General features: G+C 45.7%; 2 protein-coding genes across 2 annotated transcripts; one reads left to right on the forward strand and one right to left on the reverse strand.

Moving 5' to 3' along the window:
- Positions 1–1983: 1983 nt before the first annotated feature.
- On the reverse strand, positions 1984–12790 carry LOC119379095 (60S ribosomal protein L26-like). Its single transcript, XM_037648271.2, is given in 4 exon segments — positions 1984–2120; positions 2123–2318; positions 12072–12258; positions 12718–12790. Coding segments are annotated over 3 exon segments (438 nt in total). The 5' UTR covers positions 12243–12258; positions 12718–12790; the 3' UTR covers positions 1984–2049.
- Positions 12791–12935: 145 nt separating this feature from the next.
- LOC119379096 (synaptobrevin homolog YKT6) lies at positions 12936–14422 on the forward strand. Its single transcript, XM_049411874.1, has 8 exons — positions 12936–12995; positions 13211–13348; positions 13480–13562; positions 13620–13720; positions 13902–13960; positions 14020–14065; positions 14150–14215; positions 14279–14422. The coding sequence occupies exons 2-8, from the start codon at positions 13242–13244 to the stop codon at positions 14405–14407; spliced, it is 591 nt and encodes a 196-aa protein (XP_049267831.1). The 5' UTR covers positions 12936–12995; positions 13211–13241; the 3' UTR covers positions 14408–14422.
- The last annotated feature ends 704 nt before the right edge of the window (positions 14423–15126 follow it).

Consider the following 15126-nt stretch of genomic DNA (forward strand, 5'->3'; position numbering starts at 1 on the left):
GCGTGAAACCTGAATACATCAAAACAAAGCAATAAACACGCGTGGCACTAACATCGCTAGTAATATTACCGATGGTACTACTGATTCGACTATCGATAGTTTATCGATAGTAGTGCTATCGTAGTTTGTTTACACTATCGATAGTTTCACTGAAACTATCGATACTATCAATAGTCAATTTACCGATAGTTCTGAATCACTAATGTGGAGCCGTACACAACGTCTACGAAATATCAAGGGCCAATATAGCCTAGAACATATTAAAATCAATTTTAAAGTGCATGCCGCGCGACTGAGCGAGATGCGAGCCCTTCGCGACGCAGACATCCACGCGGCGGATGTGTAAACAACCTACGTCACGAGTTTGCGTTGGCTGGCGGCTGTGCCCTTGCGCTTGTGCCGTCCTCGGCCGTGCTACCTGCAATTTCTTCCTCCTACCTGCGGCTTTGCGTGTCCTAGTTGTGTTCTCTTCCGCTGTTCGCTCGTCGGCCCGTTGGCAGATGTTATTGCCCGCTCACGCTAGCGCAAGCCTGCCGCAACGGCGCGGTGCCGCAAACGTCGGCCGTCGTCGCACGCGCGAGAGCTGTCAAACTTGCACGGCAAGCTTCGCCGGCGAGGCATTCGCGCCTCCGAAAAACATGGCGCACTGCCAAAGCGGTTGTCGTCCACTTCGAATCTATCAGTGGCCGCCGTGCGCTCTGTAACGTGTAAGTTTCGAACTGATGCTTCCATTTGCTTTAGATTCATGTCCTTAAGCTTCGACAGCAATGTATTCGTCCCGATTCGGCGCGTTTTTGAGAGCCATAGTCAATAATCGATGCTGTAAGCTTAGCGAGTCGAGATGGGCGCTTCCCAATGCTCCGAGGACATAGATTTGCGTTTGTCAGTTTTCTATCGTCCATAGCTGGCGCCACTTGACCTGGTTTCGGCGCCCACCGCCATGCCCACCGCACCCACGCTCGCGCGCCGCCTCCGCCTACGTCACAATTTTGCGTGTTCACGTGGCCAGCTGTGTTTTCCCGACCTCCGAGGATGCCGCCTAGCTCGTGCTCTTTGAAACCGAAACTGCGACTGGCGCTCTAAAAACGTCTCTAAATACCGTCGCGCACACGCGCAAACGAGTTTGCAGCCGTGATAAGTGGATCATAAGTTATCTATTGCAACAAAAAAAAACAAGGTGCAAAATTTTTGCGTCAGCTCCTTTAAGATTGTGGATTGAAGGGATGAGTCCAACAAGGAATGTCCCTAGAGCAATGGTTTAACAAAGGAACTTGCCAGAGTCAAGCCTGTTTCCCAAATGCTGTCTCCAGCAACGTTCCTTGTTAGAGGAATATAAAGCAGTTATCTCTGAACTGGTGGTACATATACTGGATATTTGCAAATGCACAGCGCCCCTAGAGAGTTCTTAATAATGATTTTTTGCTCGGCATACACAAAGAATCCTATGGTGAGCAAAAGTCAGGCTGAAAGCAATAACTTCCTCATGTGAAGCTATAAAGGCGAAAGGCTTATAACTTCACGTGGCGAAAAGCCGGTATGACAAAAAAGAAAAAAATTTCACCGAAGCAATGAATGCAATAGCAACAAATTTAGCCTAACTCCTTTAGCATACGACCTGGCGTAACTGACAAAATGCCAGCGTAAGGATCTTGGCCGCTATAATGCGACCTTTGTGCTGTCTATCGCTTCAAGGCGAAACACGCACGTACGAAGAAGGTTCAGCCAGGGGCGTAGCCAGAATTTTTTTTCGGGGGGTCAACCATACTTTATGTATGTTCGTGCGTGCGTTGTATGTGTGCGTGCCTATATACGCAAGCAAAACTGAAAAATTTCGGGGGGGGGGGGTTCGAACCCCCCCCCCCCAACCCCCCCTTGGCTACGCCCCTGGTATCAGCGTGGTGATCTCTGTGAATAGGCGCGCGACCGCTCACAGCCAATACAAGTACAATGGAACTGATCCCAGCACTGACAAATTTGGACCACTCACGGCAAGCCAAGCCCTTTATTGAACAAACTCGGCCAGATAGGTAGGTTTTTTTTTTTTCCAATTTACGTTCTCCATGCCACACTTTCCTCAGTGTGCTTTCCCTTGCCCTTGTCCTTGAGCTGGCGGCCCCGGCGCGCCTTTCAAGGATCTTCTTGCGGTCCTTGTCCATCTTCAGCTTGACAATGACCACCTTAGAGGGGTGAATGCCAACGTAGACTGAAGCACCGTTGGCCTTCTCTCGCTGTATCCGCTCGATGTAGATCACATACTTCTTGCGGTACACCTGCACCACCTTGCCTACCTGCTGGCTCTTGTGGTGGCCACGTACCACCTGCAACAAGCCACCACAATTTTGACAATGCACAAACAACACGTGCCGCAACATCCTTACTGCTCTGTTGCAGGCAGAGTAATTACCAATTCCTTAATATTTTCTGCAATGCCTTCTCAGTGGCCATCCAATGTTGGCACTGATCAGCTGGCATGGCTAGATTGGGCTTCATGAGCAAAATGAACAGTTGATTCTCCTGCCTCCACATGACCCTGGGAAATAACCCTCCGAGTGGGCAGCCACTGGCTTTACTGAAAATTAGCACTCAATATCTTGCACCCTTTTAGTCTTGTTTGTAATTCCACACAGCATTTAAGACATCCGTCCCCCTTCTCAGCTCCACTGTATCACAAAGAAGGCAACGCTAATCATGGTACATTTAAATTCAGGCATTACAAGTTTCAGAGCAAGAACATTTTCACTGTAGAGTTAGATTGTATTACTGGCACAGTAAGGCTACCTTGCACTAGATATAAAGAGGTAAGTAATACAAAAGAGGGAAGAGTAAATGCTATAACAGCCCATATAATTACAGGAGTACTGACAAATTTTGTATTGTGCTCTTTCTGCTGCCATAAGTAGCAAACGACCAACTTGCACTTGAAGAAACCTCGTTTGCTCCAGCAGTTAAGTATTTTTGGAACTGTTTTCATAGTTCCCAGTAGCAGTTTGTTTCAGGAAGTGACAAGGAAGATTGCCTGGGTTACTTGAATGCGAACGCAACTGGCCACGCCATCCAGAGTATCATGACGTGCATGGCTGTTTCTTTTCATTTAAGCCAAGTTGATGTCAATGCCGTGAGGTGTTCTGGTTTACGTTACACTGCACGGCATTTAAAACCTACTTTGTATATATGCGTGTCCAGAGAAATCAATCTCGCAAGTTATCTTGAGTTATCTTGCCTTCAAAATTGTGTCAGTACTCATATAAAGGGTGCCATGAATCTTAGTAGCAAAAAAAAATCTCAAACCAAAATGCAAACTACGTTCCTTTTGGTCAGCCCAACATTTTTTGTTTCTTTTAACAAATATACTATAAACCATTACATCAAGCCAGTCAAGACCAGGCAACAATTACCACAGCACTACAGTCAACTTCCATTAATTCAACCCTGAAGGAAGCAAAATCTGTCTCATTATCCAGCCAGCTGAATGAAGCAAGAGAGGAATAACAGCAAGGCCGACTCATTTGGTAGTATACCATTGTAACCAAGTGTAACGCGTTTCTGAATTGAACATGTACCCAACGTTTTATAGGTGTGAAGTAAAAATTTGCTTTAAAATCACATTAAATGACGTTAGTGACTAAACTACACAGAAATGTAACACAGATTTTTTAGCAAGAAGCATATCTCCAATACTTGCAATAAGGACTAAACCAGCATTGTGAAGAACATTTGGGTCGATAGCACGTACGATGTCCCACATTTGATCAAATGACAACAGTCCACTGCAGACAAGCGGCCAGCTCCAAACCCATGAAATTTCTTTTAATAAAGTTGTATCCTCCTCCTCCAACGTGACCCCCGAACTATTCCTTTTCACTATTCCATCCTGCAACCTGTTCTATTCTCTGCAATGCAGATAACATGAATCTGAACTTCGAATGAACCACTAAACATGCTCTCAAGCTAATCATTTCAAAGTGCATTCATATCAGACAGAAAGCACATGTCATTGCCATCATGCTGCGCAAGCTCACCAACTGTTGCCACCTTGTGATGGCAATGGCACTTACACTGATAGAATGCTTTGCTGGGCGAGTTCTCGGTGCATGGTCTTAAAAGCAGACTGCAAAAATGATGGAACATAGAAAGCACGAGCACTCTTTCCGTTTTGTATACGTCCCACCTTTTTGCACTCTGCTTTTATTTTAAGCACTGACACTAGCAAAGTCAGTTCTGACTAACTGGTTGTGAACAGTTTTGGTTGACTATCAGATTGCATTGCCATAATTTTGGACGCACTTTCATACACACACAAAAAAGAGGCATGCATTAGAATCTGATAAATGATGTAACATTTCACTGTAAGCTACAATTTGTGTTGAAATCTCCCTCGGCAAGGTTGAAAATAAGAGACTTTGATGGACGATGACTTGTTGCAACACATTCAGTGCAATTCAGCGCAGCAGAATCAAGACAAAACTGCTATAAAACCATTACTGCAGTCACCATTGCAGTTGGGCACGCGCTACCCTTCTACTACTGCAAAGGAGTCAGCAGCAAAAATCATTAGCGTGTACTAGCCTTTGTTTGCCCTTCTGCGAGAGCAATGATGCAACACAAATGTGTATCAGGAGCTGTGGTTGAATAATTCCTCAGATGTTGCTACCAGCTGCCCGCTAAGGTCAATCATCGATCAGGTAGCACAGCTACAGGTTGTGACAGGAAGACCACAAAACCGCATTTTATTTCGAAGAATGAAGTCCTCACTATGCGAACGATAAGCAAAGGAGTACGCTTTCTCTCTGCTGCTTTATTTGGAATTTGTAATTTGAACAGCTTGTTTGCCGGCAAGAATATCTTGAATTGACACGAGGAACACAATGTAACGCAAAACTTGTGTCACACCAATATCTACAGCAACTCTGCTTAAAGGGCCAGTAAACAGGCTCAGACTGTTTTCACACCTCCCAAATAAGCTAGCTAATTCATGCCCACGGACCTCTCCCCCTCTCCCGCAAAGTGACATAATATTGCCCATGGGCAACTTTACGTTGCACCGACTTTGTTGATTGGTCCTCTGCACTACGAAACAGCACCTTGTCCCTCCAGTGATGCAGTTTTGGGCGCGCAGTCCAGATTTTCATTTTCCTGTGCTGCCCTCTGCCGTTTTGATAGGGACCGGGACTACCGATATCACCTGAACGAAAGCAAGAGGAGTTTCAAGACGTCACCACCAGGGGAAGGGCGCATGTGCCATGGAATATTTGTTTACCTCGCCAGTGCCTTGCAACCCTTGCACACCGCGTTTCCTCACCATGCTGCTCCCACACGAGCGACATAGAGGAAGCCTAGCTCGGCCATTGGCTGCGCACCTACAATGTTATCACTGATGTGTTACGTTGCCGAAATGGGCATAGTCACGATAACAGGCTATGCCTACCCCTCTTTGCTGCCAAGAAGAGTGGGAAGGCCAAGCTAGAAACTGAAACCAGCTGAAGCGGGTTGTTTTATACCCTGTAACTTCCTTATTACAGCACTTTTAGCTCTTGCGGCCAACACATTCGCATCGTACAAATGCGCAATTATCTCTCCATCACAAATTTCAGACAGCGAGGCTGTTTACTGGCCCTTTAACAACACTGATGTAGTACTAACAATTTCTGCATTTTACAAGCTAAAATCACGATATGACTGAGGCACACCTGGAGTTCTTTAACATGCACCTAAATCTAAGCAAACTGTTTTTTGCATCATTGATGTAGTACACCAATTCACAAGTACATCTTGTGAGTCGTGTGGTGCAACTCCTTCCAGCAACAATAATACTTACTGCTTCCAAAAGCTTCTGCCAAGGCCTCTAATGTCCCAAAGCTACATACTTATGAGTATGAGAGACACTTTAGCACAAGGCTCTGGAGTAATTCTGACCATTTAAGATTCATTGTGTACGTAAACCATAATACAATTCAGTTTTGCATTTTGAATGGATCAAAATGCAGCCGCCACGGATGGAAATTGCTGACATGAGAACAGCAGGTTGTAAGAAGGGCCCTGGGCAACAGAAGCAAGCAGAACCACCCTCACTGGCTTACAAATGATGGAACTGCTAGTTGGCCAAGACAAAATAAACTTAGGTGCAATATATCTAACACTAAGCAGAAAAGGACAGCCCTGTAGAGCATCCTTATTTTGCACCTTTCAGATTCTGATGCACCAGACTTTTTAAAGGGCCCCTAAACCACTTCCAATATTTTTTAAAACGTTTCAAGTAAACAGACGCATGTGTGCAAAATGCCGTCACGATCAACAATGCCACACATGGCAGCGCTACAAGCCACGGGCGCCTCCACAAATTCCAAGAAACAATCCCTTCTCTACGGGCCTTCCTAGTGACTTGCGTGATGTGAACATGTTGAATCCGTGATGCAGTATGCAGGCGATTGGTCAACAACAACCTCAGACTTTCAGTTATTCTGCAAGTAGCTGCCCGCGCTTCTTGCTGTTCTTAATCGTGGTGCCCGCGTGTGCGCGCTTGCGAATCTGCAACTGCAACCCGTAACAACTGCCAAATCACTTTGTACCAGCATAGTCACGCCTAGTGGTCTGATAACCCGCGCGGACTGAATCCAACCATGTTTTGCAATGGCTTTCACGCATCAGTTGTGCGGTGCTTGGCTGCAAAAGCGCCGACTAGAAAAACGAAAAGACGAGACACGTGTCACCGTATGGGTCGATCATGTTGACGATCCCTTGAAGGCGTGCGTGCTACACAGGGTTCATACCAGCACGATTCGTAGGAGCACGGGCCGGCATGGCAACAACAGCGGTTAGCCAAGAAGCACGGAGTTTACGGAGTCGCATCAACCGGAAGTGCACGCTGTTTCGAAGAGCGTGTCAGCGATGACGGTATGTCACGTGAGTTTGGGAGAGGCACTTGGTAAGGAGGGCAAAGCGGCTTTGGGAGAGGAGACCAGCCGACGAGCAGAGGGTAGGCGAAGGACAGAGTGAAACGAGCGATCGCAGCATTTCGATTATCAAAAGCAGGCAACTCCATTATTACGGCCAGTTTCGAAAAATCCCCACAGCTACGTGTTCGTTGTAGGCTCGTGCACAGCTGTCACACCCACAACTAAATTTCGACCTCTGGGTGGTTTAGGGGCCCTTTAAGGAGCAAAGCTTATCACTGCTGCAATAGATCTACAGGTTGGCCCAATGTAGGCACAATGTGAGAATATGGCTCATGCTCATGGCAGTGCCAAGCAGCGAAAACCAAGTGCAGCACTGTTGCTCATTCACTTCACCGCAGAAATTCGGGCCAGTTGGTGGGTGTAGAACTTGTGCATCTTAGCAAGCACAACAGAAAAACACAGAAGAAACGTGTCTGCTTATGTCTCTCTCTTCTGTTTGTCCCGTTGCTATAGTCGGCGTAAACTGTGATGTTCACGTTGAAGCGAAGCATGAGGAAAACAGGTAAGATGCACAAGTTCTGTTCCAGCCAGCTTAAGATTTGCAGTAATTTCTGGAGCAGAACAGCAGCCATACAGAGCAGAAAAAAATGGTGTGAGATCACTAGGAGCACTAAAACCGTGTGACTATTTGGTGCAGATTCACTACTGTCAGAACAGGAACTGCTGCTCTAATGTAAACAAAGAGACGGGGGCAACAGCCAGAAAATAGTCAAGGCACTTCACATAAGAAGAATGACATATGTTGGCTTCACTGCAATATACAAGACGTTTATTGCAGTGCAGTACCAGTGACAAACATGAACATTGCACGTACTGTTTTAGTGAGCAACAGGTGTCAGAACGCCATTGTGAACACATCAAACCAACCTAACAAGAAACCTGCAGCCTAGACCTTAAAAATAGTTGCAAATGAGAAACATTCCATTATTGAACGAATTTTTGTGATCAACGCTGCGAGTCCCGTATTTTTCGGTTCTGTGGAGTGTGTTCATTAAGCGAACCTTTAAAAGTATATCAACACCAGCAGCCCACTTTGTTGCCCTGCTCAATGGGAACTTTTATACGCTGAGAGCCACTCGTCTACCTGCTCAACTCTATAGTCTCCTATTTACGGACCACGTCAGCGCGCACATGTTCATAAATGGACATGTCAATGCGGTAACATTGCAGCCCTTGAACCATCGTATCTGCATGACTCAGCTTTGCGCTAGTCTTGATGTGTATGAGCTGCACCACTCTGCATCAGCCTTGAACTACATAGGTATTTAGGCTTAGCATTAAGATTGGTATATCACAGTGCATTTTTATAGTGTGACCGACGTGCAAATTTCTGTTGTGAATAAATTGATCTTTTGTATGTCTAACACTTCCCTTGTGTGAAGGCACAGTTCACAACAAGCAGGGCCTAAAGCGGTGCTCTCTTCCACAGTTTAAGAACTTTGATACTGTGCCGAAAGACTACTTAGGAAAAGAACACGATGAAGCTCCAAGAGGCTTTGTGCATAGGGAGAAATGCATCCAGGCGTTGCTCAGAAACTATCGGTCAAGGGGGCCCCCACAAGTCCCCCTGCTGCTTGCATGTATGAATGTGCGAGGGACTGGTATGTATGTGTATTGATAATCACTATAATCCAGCACAATTTTAGAAGGCAGCGGCATTTCCCTGTCAAATGCAGATGAGACTACAGCCTGCACCAATGAGTGCACTCTAGACAGACAAGTTGGATGGTCAAGACCCTGCCATCGGAGAACAGTGGAGAGCATGGCTTTCGACCAGTCAAACTAACATGTCTTCACTGTCGCTAGGCGAATCTGTGCTTTCAGCCATCATCACCGTAGCGCTAGGATATTGCTCTGGCTGGCACTATTGCGCCATGTGCATGTTCCAAGTGCCAGACATGACTGGCAGATAAGCACATGTAGTGCAATAGCGCCAGTAGGAGAAAGATTCTAGTGCACGGTGACAACAGTTGAAAGCACAGATTGGTGCAGCGACAAGTCATGTTGGACTGACTGGGCAAAAAGCCACGCTTTCCGCCATTCGCGTTTCCATTGTGATAGTACATGAGCATTATTTCATAGTCACTAGGGCAATCGGCTGCCACGCTTGTCATAAGGTGGTGCCTAGCCTGCCTTTTAACCCTTTAGGCCCTGGAATTTTATTTTTGTCGGAGAAGTTTTTATAGGTGTTTTTATGATAACTAGGAGCTCAGAAGACAACACACAAAAATTGGCCGCGTATCTGCGTGCTTCGCTGCAAATGTCGTGTAAAGACGATAGAAGAGGCGCTGTGTGAGATATGGACGCCATCTGGCAATACGTGGGAAACATGAGTGCTGTGTTGCGTGCGGTAGTCCCCAGCAGCAGCGAAGACCGGCGGTGACCACGCGACCGGCGGGGACGCCAGCCAGCCCGAAAACGCGGTTTGGCGCGAAGCGCTGAAGCAGAGAAACGTCCGCACTCAACGAGTGCTCTCCACACACTTTATTTACACGTCGCTGGGTAAAACAGGAACGCCAGAGCGGCGCCCCAACCGGCAGCCTGAAGGCCGCCCACAACGCTGCTTTTTCATTTTTTAAATATTTTTTAGGGGCGAAGCTCCTTAAGGCGGCACCGTTCGTCCTCGTAGTCGTCGTGGTCGTAGTAGTGAGTAACAAGTCTTACGCTTTGACCTCCAAGGTGGTGCCGGTGGGAGATTCTCCTGTGCGTTGTTGAACAATAAAAAATTCGCAGCGTGCGCGTTAACTAAAAGCGAATTCTTCTGTCTCTCATTCCCCATTAGCAGCCATTGGCTGTTCCAGTAGGAAACGTTAGTAGAAGTAGAAGTGTAAGGTAGCTAAAAGCGACTCTTCTGTCCTCATTGCCATAGCAGCCATTGTTTACCTCCAAGGTAGTGCCTGGTGAGATTTCTCCGTGCGTGATTAAACAATAAAAATTTTGTTCAAACGCCGTGATTGATGAAATAAACCAACGAAGACCCAGATGTTTTGTAAAAGCAGAACGAAAGAACGCCAGATGTTTTCTAAAGTGTAGTAGTAGTTTATGTAGCCACCTCGCCCAATCGTCAACGGGCGAGGTGGACCGGCAACGGCGCGAGGACCCTGCCGTACGAGAGTTAAATCACACTAAACCATACTTTGCGGGCAATACACTCTAGTGAGCTTTCAACTTTTCGTCTTAATGTACATGATAAAGAAATTATTTCTACGAAAAACGCAAGGCACACCTTGAGCAATATGTTTGGTTTTGGGACGCTAAATGGAACTGAGGCGATGCGAAGCCGGAGCACTTGCACGATCGCGTTCCGTTGGCTTTCGTTGGGCATGCTACCGACCTCGCGTCGTGGAACGCGCGTCCTGTCTTCCCTCTAGCCTTGCCTTTAATTCGCACAGGGCGAGCGGGGAATGCGGTCGCTCTTGGCGCTCTTTCGCTCGGGAGCGGACTTCTTCCTTGCATTTCACCGATCACAAGTGATAATGAAGGGACCACGTAAACCAACAGTACAATAAAAGTTGATGTTTAATATATACACGATGTTTCACACTCTTATATGTACTGGGCGCATTTCACGGAAGAGTTTCACGGTTACAGATGATTCCCTCCGTAGCTTCGCCCCACTCATCATCATTCACCCCGTGGATATGCTGTGATTTTTTTTTACCTTCTTGGCCTTCTCAAAACTGAAGTTTTTCAACACCAACCCATGGCATTCGTACAGTGCAATACAGAACCGAACCGAAACACCAATGAGCTCAGCGAAGGGCACGGAGGAAGGCAAATTTCAGCGCAGTCGCATTTTCAGCTTTGTTGAAACGCGCTCACTAGACGACGACGAAGTAAAAGAAGGCACACGACAGGCAGCGCTGTCTGTGCCTTCTTTTACTCGTCGTCGTCTAGTGAGCGCTGTTTCAACAAGATGAACGCATACCAACTCGCTCAAGCTTCCATCTTATGCATTTTCAGCGCAGCTTAAGAACTAGGTCCTTAAAATGACGTATGTAGCATTTCTATTAAAGGAACACGCAACCTAATACTTACTAGTGATGTTGCACCTCAGATATCAGATATTTACTTTTTGATCGACAACGTTCACAAGTATGAACAGCCGTACCAGTTCAAGACGGCTGGCCCTTGGGCAAGTGGTTCAACTTTGGCCGAGTGGCTGAACGAGGGACGTGCCGACAAACAGAAAGACAGAAAGACAGACCAAAATTTCTGCGTTAAGTTCCAAGAAAGACATCGTCTTAAAATTAAGCCTGTGGTGTAAGTATTTATAGATTTCCAGGTATGGCGTAAAATTAGGTCATCAGGGCTCAATAGTCGTGAAATGAGAAAAATGGCTTCGTTTTTCCTGCCACTCACTACAGTACACAAAATGCCAACCAACGCCGTATTCTCAGTGTGATACTCCTTGGAACAAATTTTGTACGACGTCCCGAAAATGGCGCTTAACCGCCTCAGCTTACGCGCTTCGACGTCACCATGACTTCGGTCAAGCTTCTTCTTCTTTGTGTATCCGAACTCCACAGAATTACCACAATGATGATGTTAATAGCAGTGGGGATCATTGAAGAAATACTTCCATAAGAATTAGCAGTTTTGGTTTCGTTTCCGAGGTTCTAGGCAAAAGTTTGTGTGGTGTCCTCAATTGAGGACACCAGTGCCGAAAGGGTTAAATTGCACCAGACCACATGCAAACCGGTAGACCAAGCAGGTAATGTGGCCAGACTACAGACTACCTACTTTGGTCACCAGATTTGTCAAACCACGATATCCCCGCAATTTGCCGAACGTTGGTAAAATTACACAGCTCTAACATTTAACTGCGTTAAGATACTCGCAACACTAAAAAAATATCGATGGCGAACTTTGGGTACCGTGTTTTACGCAGCTCATAGGTGTGCATTCTGACCGCAAGAATGAAACACTTTTCGAACTCTTAAATCGTGTGAAAGCAAGAAGCACGTTTGCTGGGCTTCAGTCTTTGCAATTAAGAGTGCTGGTGGTGACGAGCAAGATAAACTCGTGAAAGAGGCATGCTCTCGTCACCGCCGGGGTTGCACATGAAAATCGGCACGTGGGAGCAGATGAGCTGAAACAAGCAGAGAACACAATTACCTGAACTTCGTCGTCCTTCCTGATGGGCATGCTGCGGACATTGTACTTTTGACGAAGATCCTTCGACAGCGGGGAGCTCATGATCTTTCGCCGAATGTGTGATGGGGCATTGAAGTGCCTTTTCCTGTTCTTCCTCCGCGAAGAGGACACCAAGCGGTTGAGCTTAGCCATGTGGTCCTTTTAAGGCCTAGAAAAAAGATGAAATACACAGCGGTATTTAGAAAATGTGACACACGCAGCAACACATTGACAATTCAACTGAACAGCAATGGCTATCAACAGTAGAGACGTGCACGAGTAAATTAAACGCTAAATTTTTTATAAAATGAACGGCATAACACAAGAAAGTCCAGAACACGAAACGCGTGTAATTACAGGTTACCAAATACTTGATAGCAGGGGCAAGTTGCCGAAATAAATGCCAGAAAGAACAAGAACGTCAGTACCCTCAACAGCAACACACCGTATGATGGGGCCTGCCCGAAATAGTCAATCAAAACCTTTTTACGGCTAGAAACCTAAAAAATAGCACTTCGGTGCTTAAGATAAGACACTATTACACGCAAACGGTGGTAAGGATGCTCAATATTTGCGACAGAATATTGCGATTCAGTAAGATTTTTCACAGTACACACATCTGCTATACTTTGGCTGTTCAGCAACCGGAAAAGAAGGGCGCCTGTGTACTCTCGTTCCAGAATCTAGTCACACAAGGTTTCCCAAAAACATTTTCAAAATCAAGTTATAATGTACATTAAAAAATTTATAAAAATGTTGAGTAAATAAATAATATTATTAATATTTATTACACTATTGCAATAAATGTGTCATTACGTAGGAAGATGTTGGGTGCTAGGTAAAAGTTCACTTCCGCCTTCCGCTCTAAAATAGCTCGTCGATTTGGTCTCGGGAACTTTTATATTTGTGAGTACGCTGGTGTGGGAAATAGCGGATTAGTTTTGCGTTAGAGTGCACGTTATGCTCATGAATGGCCAGGCTAGGTTGCTCATTGCTTAATCTCCTTGTTAAATAGGTATGCAATCTGGTAGCGGACTAGCTGATGCGTCAGTGACGATAACATACCGAACGGGACCTTCCCAGAGCTGTCTTCACGTCAATTGGTGTTTCTTGTTTTCCAGACAAGCACAAGATCCAGGAAAAGACGTCAGTATGGTCAAGTTATTTCACATATCCGTATTGTATAAGCACCCAACGAAAGGCGTCATTTTAAAATGTGCGAGCGAAGTATCGTCGTTCAGCTTCTTCCAGATCGAGGTGCGTGCGAACCGGCTGCATCCATGTGTCAAAATTTGTCACATACGTTTCCTCGATTTATGGAGACCCTAAGTGAATTATTTACATCCACTGCTACTGGCTACATGCAGTTTCTTGCTTTTACCTTTTGCAGTGTTGTCGAATTTCTCAAGTTTTCCAGCCAAATCATAGTGTCTCGAAGCTGTGTGGCGACACGGTCATCTGTACGAGAGAGAGGTAGGCGTGACACCACAGGCCAACGGTTGTTTTATCGGCATTCCGTCTCTCACGCAGAATATATGTGCCACGTCTACGTTCGCAGCGACTGCTTAGCCGGCGTTGTCGTTTCTGACCACGAATACCCGAGCCGAGTGGCGCACACGTTACTCAACAAGGTAAGTACTGCTTAATGTCTCAAAGCAGTCTGAGCACAAGCTTTGCGGATTCGTTTCTTTACACATGGCTTGCGACGCTGTTTTCTCGAGGTATCGACTGTGATCAAACGAGGTCGTAAGCGCTAGCCTTTGTGTACGTCTTCTTGCAGCTCGCTGTTCTGTATTTCTTTTTCCACCCTAGGTACTGGATGACTTCGCCTCGAAAGTTCCGGCGCATACGTGGTCTTCTCTAGTTGAAAGGTAATGTGGCCTGTAGCCGACTTTCCCACCTCTTACACCTGCCTCTGCTACTCTCTTAGCACATGCCAGTACCAGGGCTTGGAGGCATACCTGGCAAAGTACCAGGTAAATTGCTCATATCATTTCTAGTGTACCCGTCATGAGTGTACTTGCCAAGCACCGTTGCTCACTTTCTTGTATTTTACCAAGGTGCCCACTGAAGCTGACGCAATGACCAAAATCCAAGCTGACCTGGATGAAACAAAGATCATCTTGGTATGTCTGCATCTGTGGCTATGCGATAGCATGACGTGACATCGCCGTGCTTCATTTGTGCAGCACAACACCATTGAAGCTGTCTTGGAACGTGGCGAAAAACTGGACGACCTTGTGGCAAAATCTGAAGACCTGAGCATGCAGTCAAAAACGTTTTACAAGACTGTGAGTGCTACTCTGGCTTACTTATGAAAAATTTAAGCAACCCTTGCGTGAAGTATTAGTGCTTGAACGTGGGATTCGTGTCTCACTGCTGTTTATAATTCTCGCTTTTTTTTGCCTATCACATCCTCAACCTCTGTTTTATTCTTTGTGATAGCGGTAGTACGTTTATTTACGCTACTTTGTAGATCCCATTACTTACATCTGTGATGGTACACAAAACAGTTGGATTACGATGGCTTGTCAAATGCACACTTATATGCCATGGCTAAACTCCCTAAACCTTTTGCCACCGCTTCAAGCTGTATATAGAGTTCTTCAGTACAGTGCCTTGTTAGGATAATGAAATGACTTACAAAAGCCTGTGAAGTGTAATTTTGTGCCCTCCAATTGTTCAGTATGCGATATTCAATTCTTGCAAAGTAGGCTCCCTGCTATCAGTTTAGAGCATAAAACACAGACAGGTAATAGTTATGAATCTATTTGTACACATACCCACTGTATTGGGAAACCCATAGACTTTTACTCACCTATAGCACATTGTTGGTTACATTCAGTGCTGATGGACTAGGCTCTTAAATGCAAAACTTGCCGGTAAAACAAGGCCTCCACTCAACTGAAGTATTAATAACATGCTGGTAAATTAGCGTTCTACAAAATATACTTTCTGTATGATCACTTCAGATGTCCTGAGCTGAATGTGCAAGAGACTGTTGGAATAAATATCAATTTATAGTGTTATATAATGG

The sequence above is a fragment of the Rhipicephalus sanguineus genome, chromosome 1 (assembly GCF_013339695.2).
Source record: "Rhipicephalus sanguineus isolate Rsan-2018 chromosome 1, BIME_Rsan_1.4, whole genome shotgun sequence".
In the NCBI taxonomy this organism is placed as follows: Eukaryota; Metazoa; Arthropoda; class Arachnida; order Ixodida; family Ixodidae; genus Rhipicephalus; species Rhipicephalus sanguineus.

What these genes read in the sequence shown, in the direction of transcription:
- LOC119379096 (XM_049411874.1), top strand. Translation starts at nt 13,242, where the DNA reads ATGGTCAAGTTATTTCACATATCCGTATTGTATAAGCACCCAACGAAA. An exon ending in CATACCTGGCAAAGTACCAG is followed by an intron (nt 14,066 to 14,149) that starts GTAAATTGCTCA and finishes TATTTTACCAAG; the next exon opens with GTGCCCACTGAAGCTGACGC. An exon ending in ATGAAACAAAGATCATCTTG is followed by an intron (nt 14,216 to 14,278) that starts GTATGTCTGCAT and finishes TCATTTGTGCAG; the next exon opens with CACAACACCATTGAAGCTGT.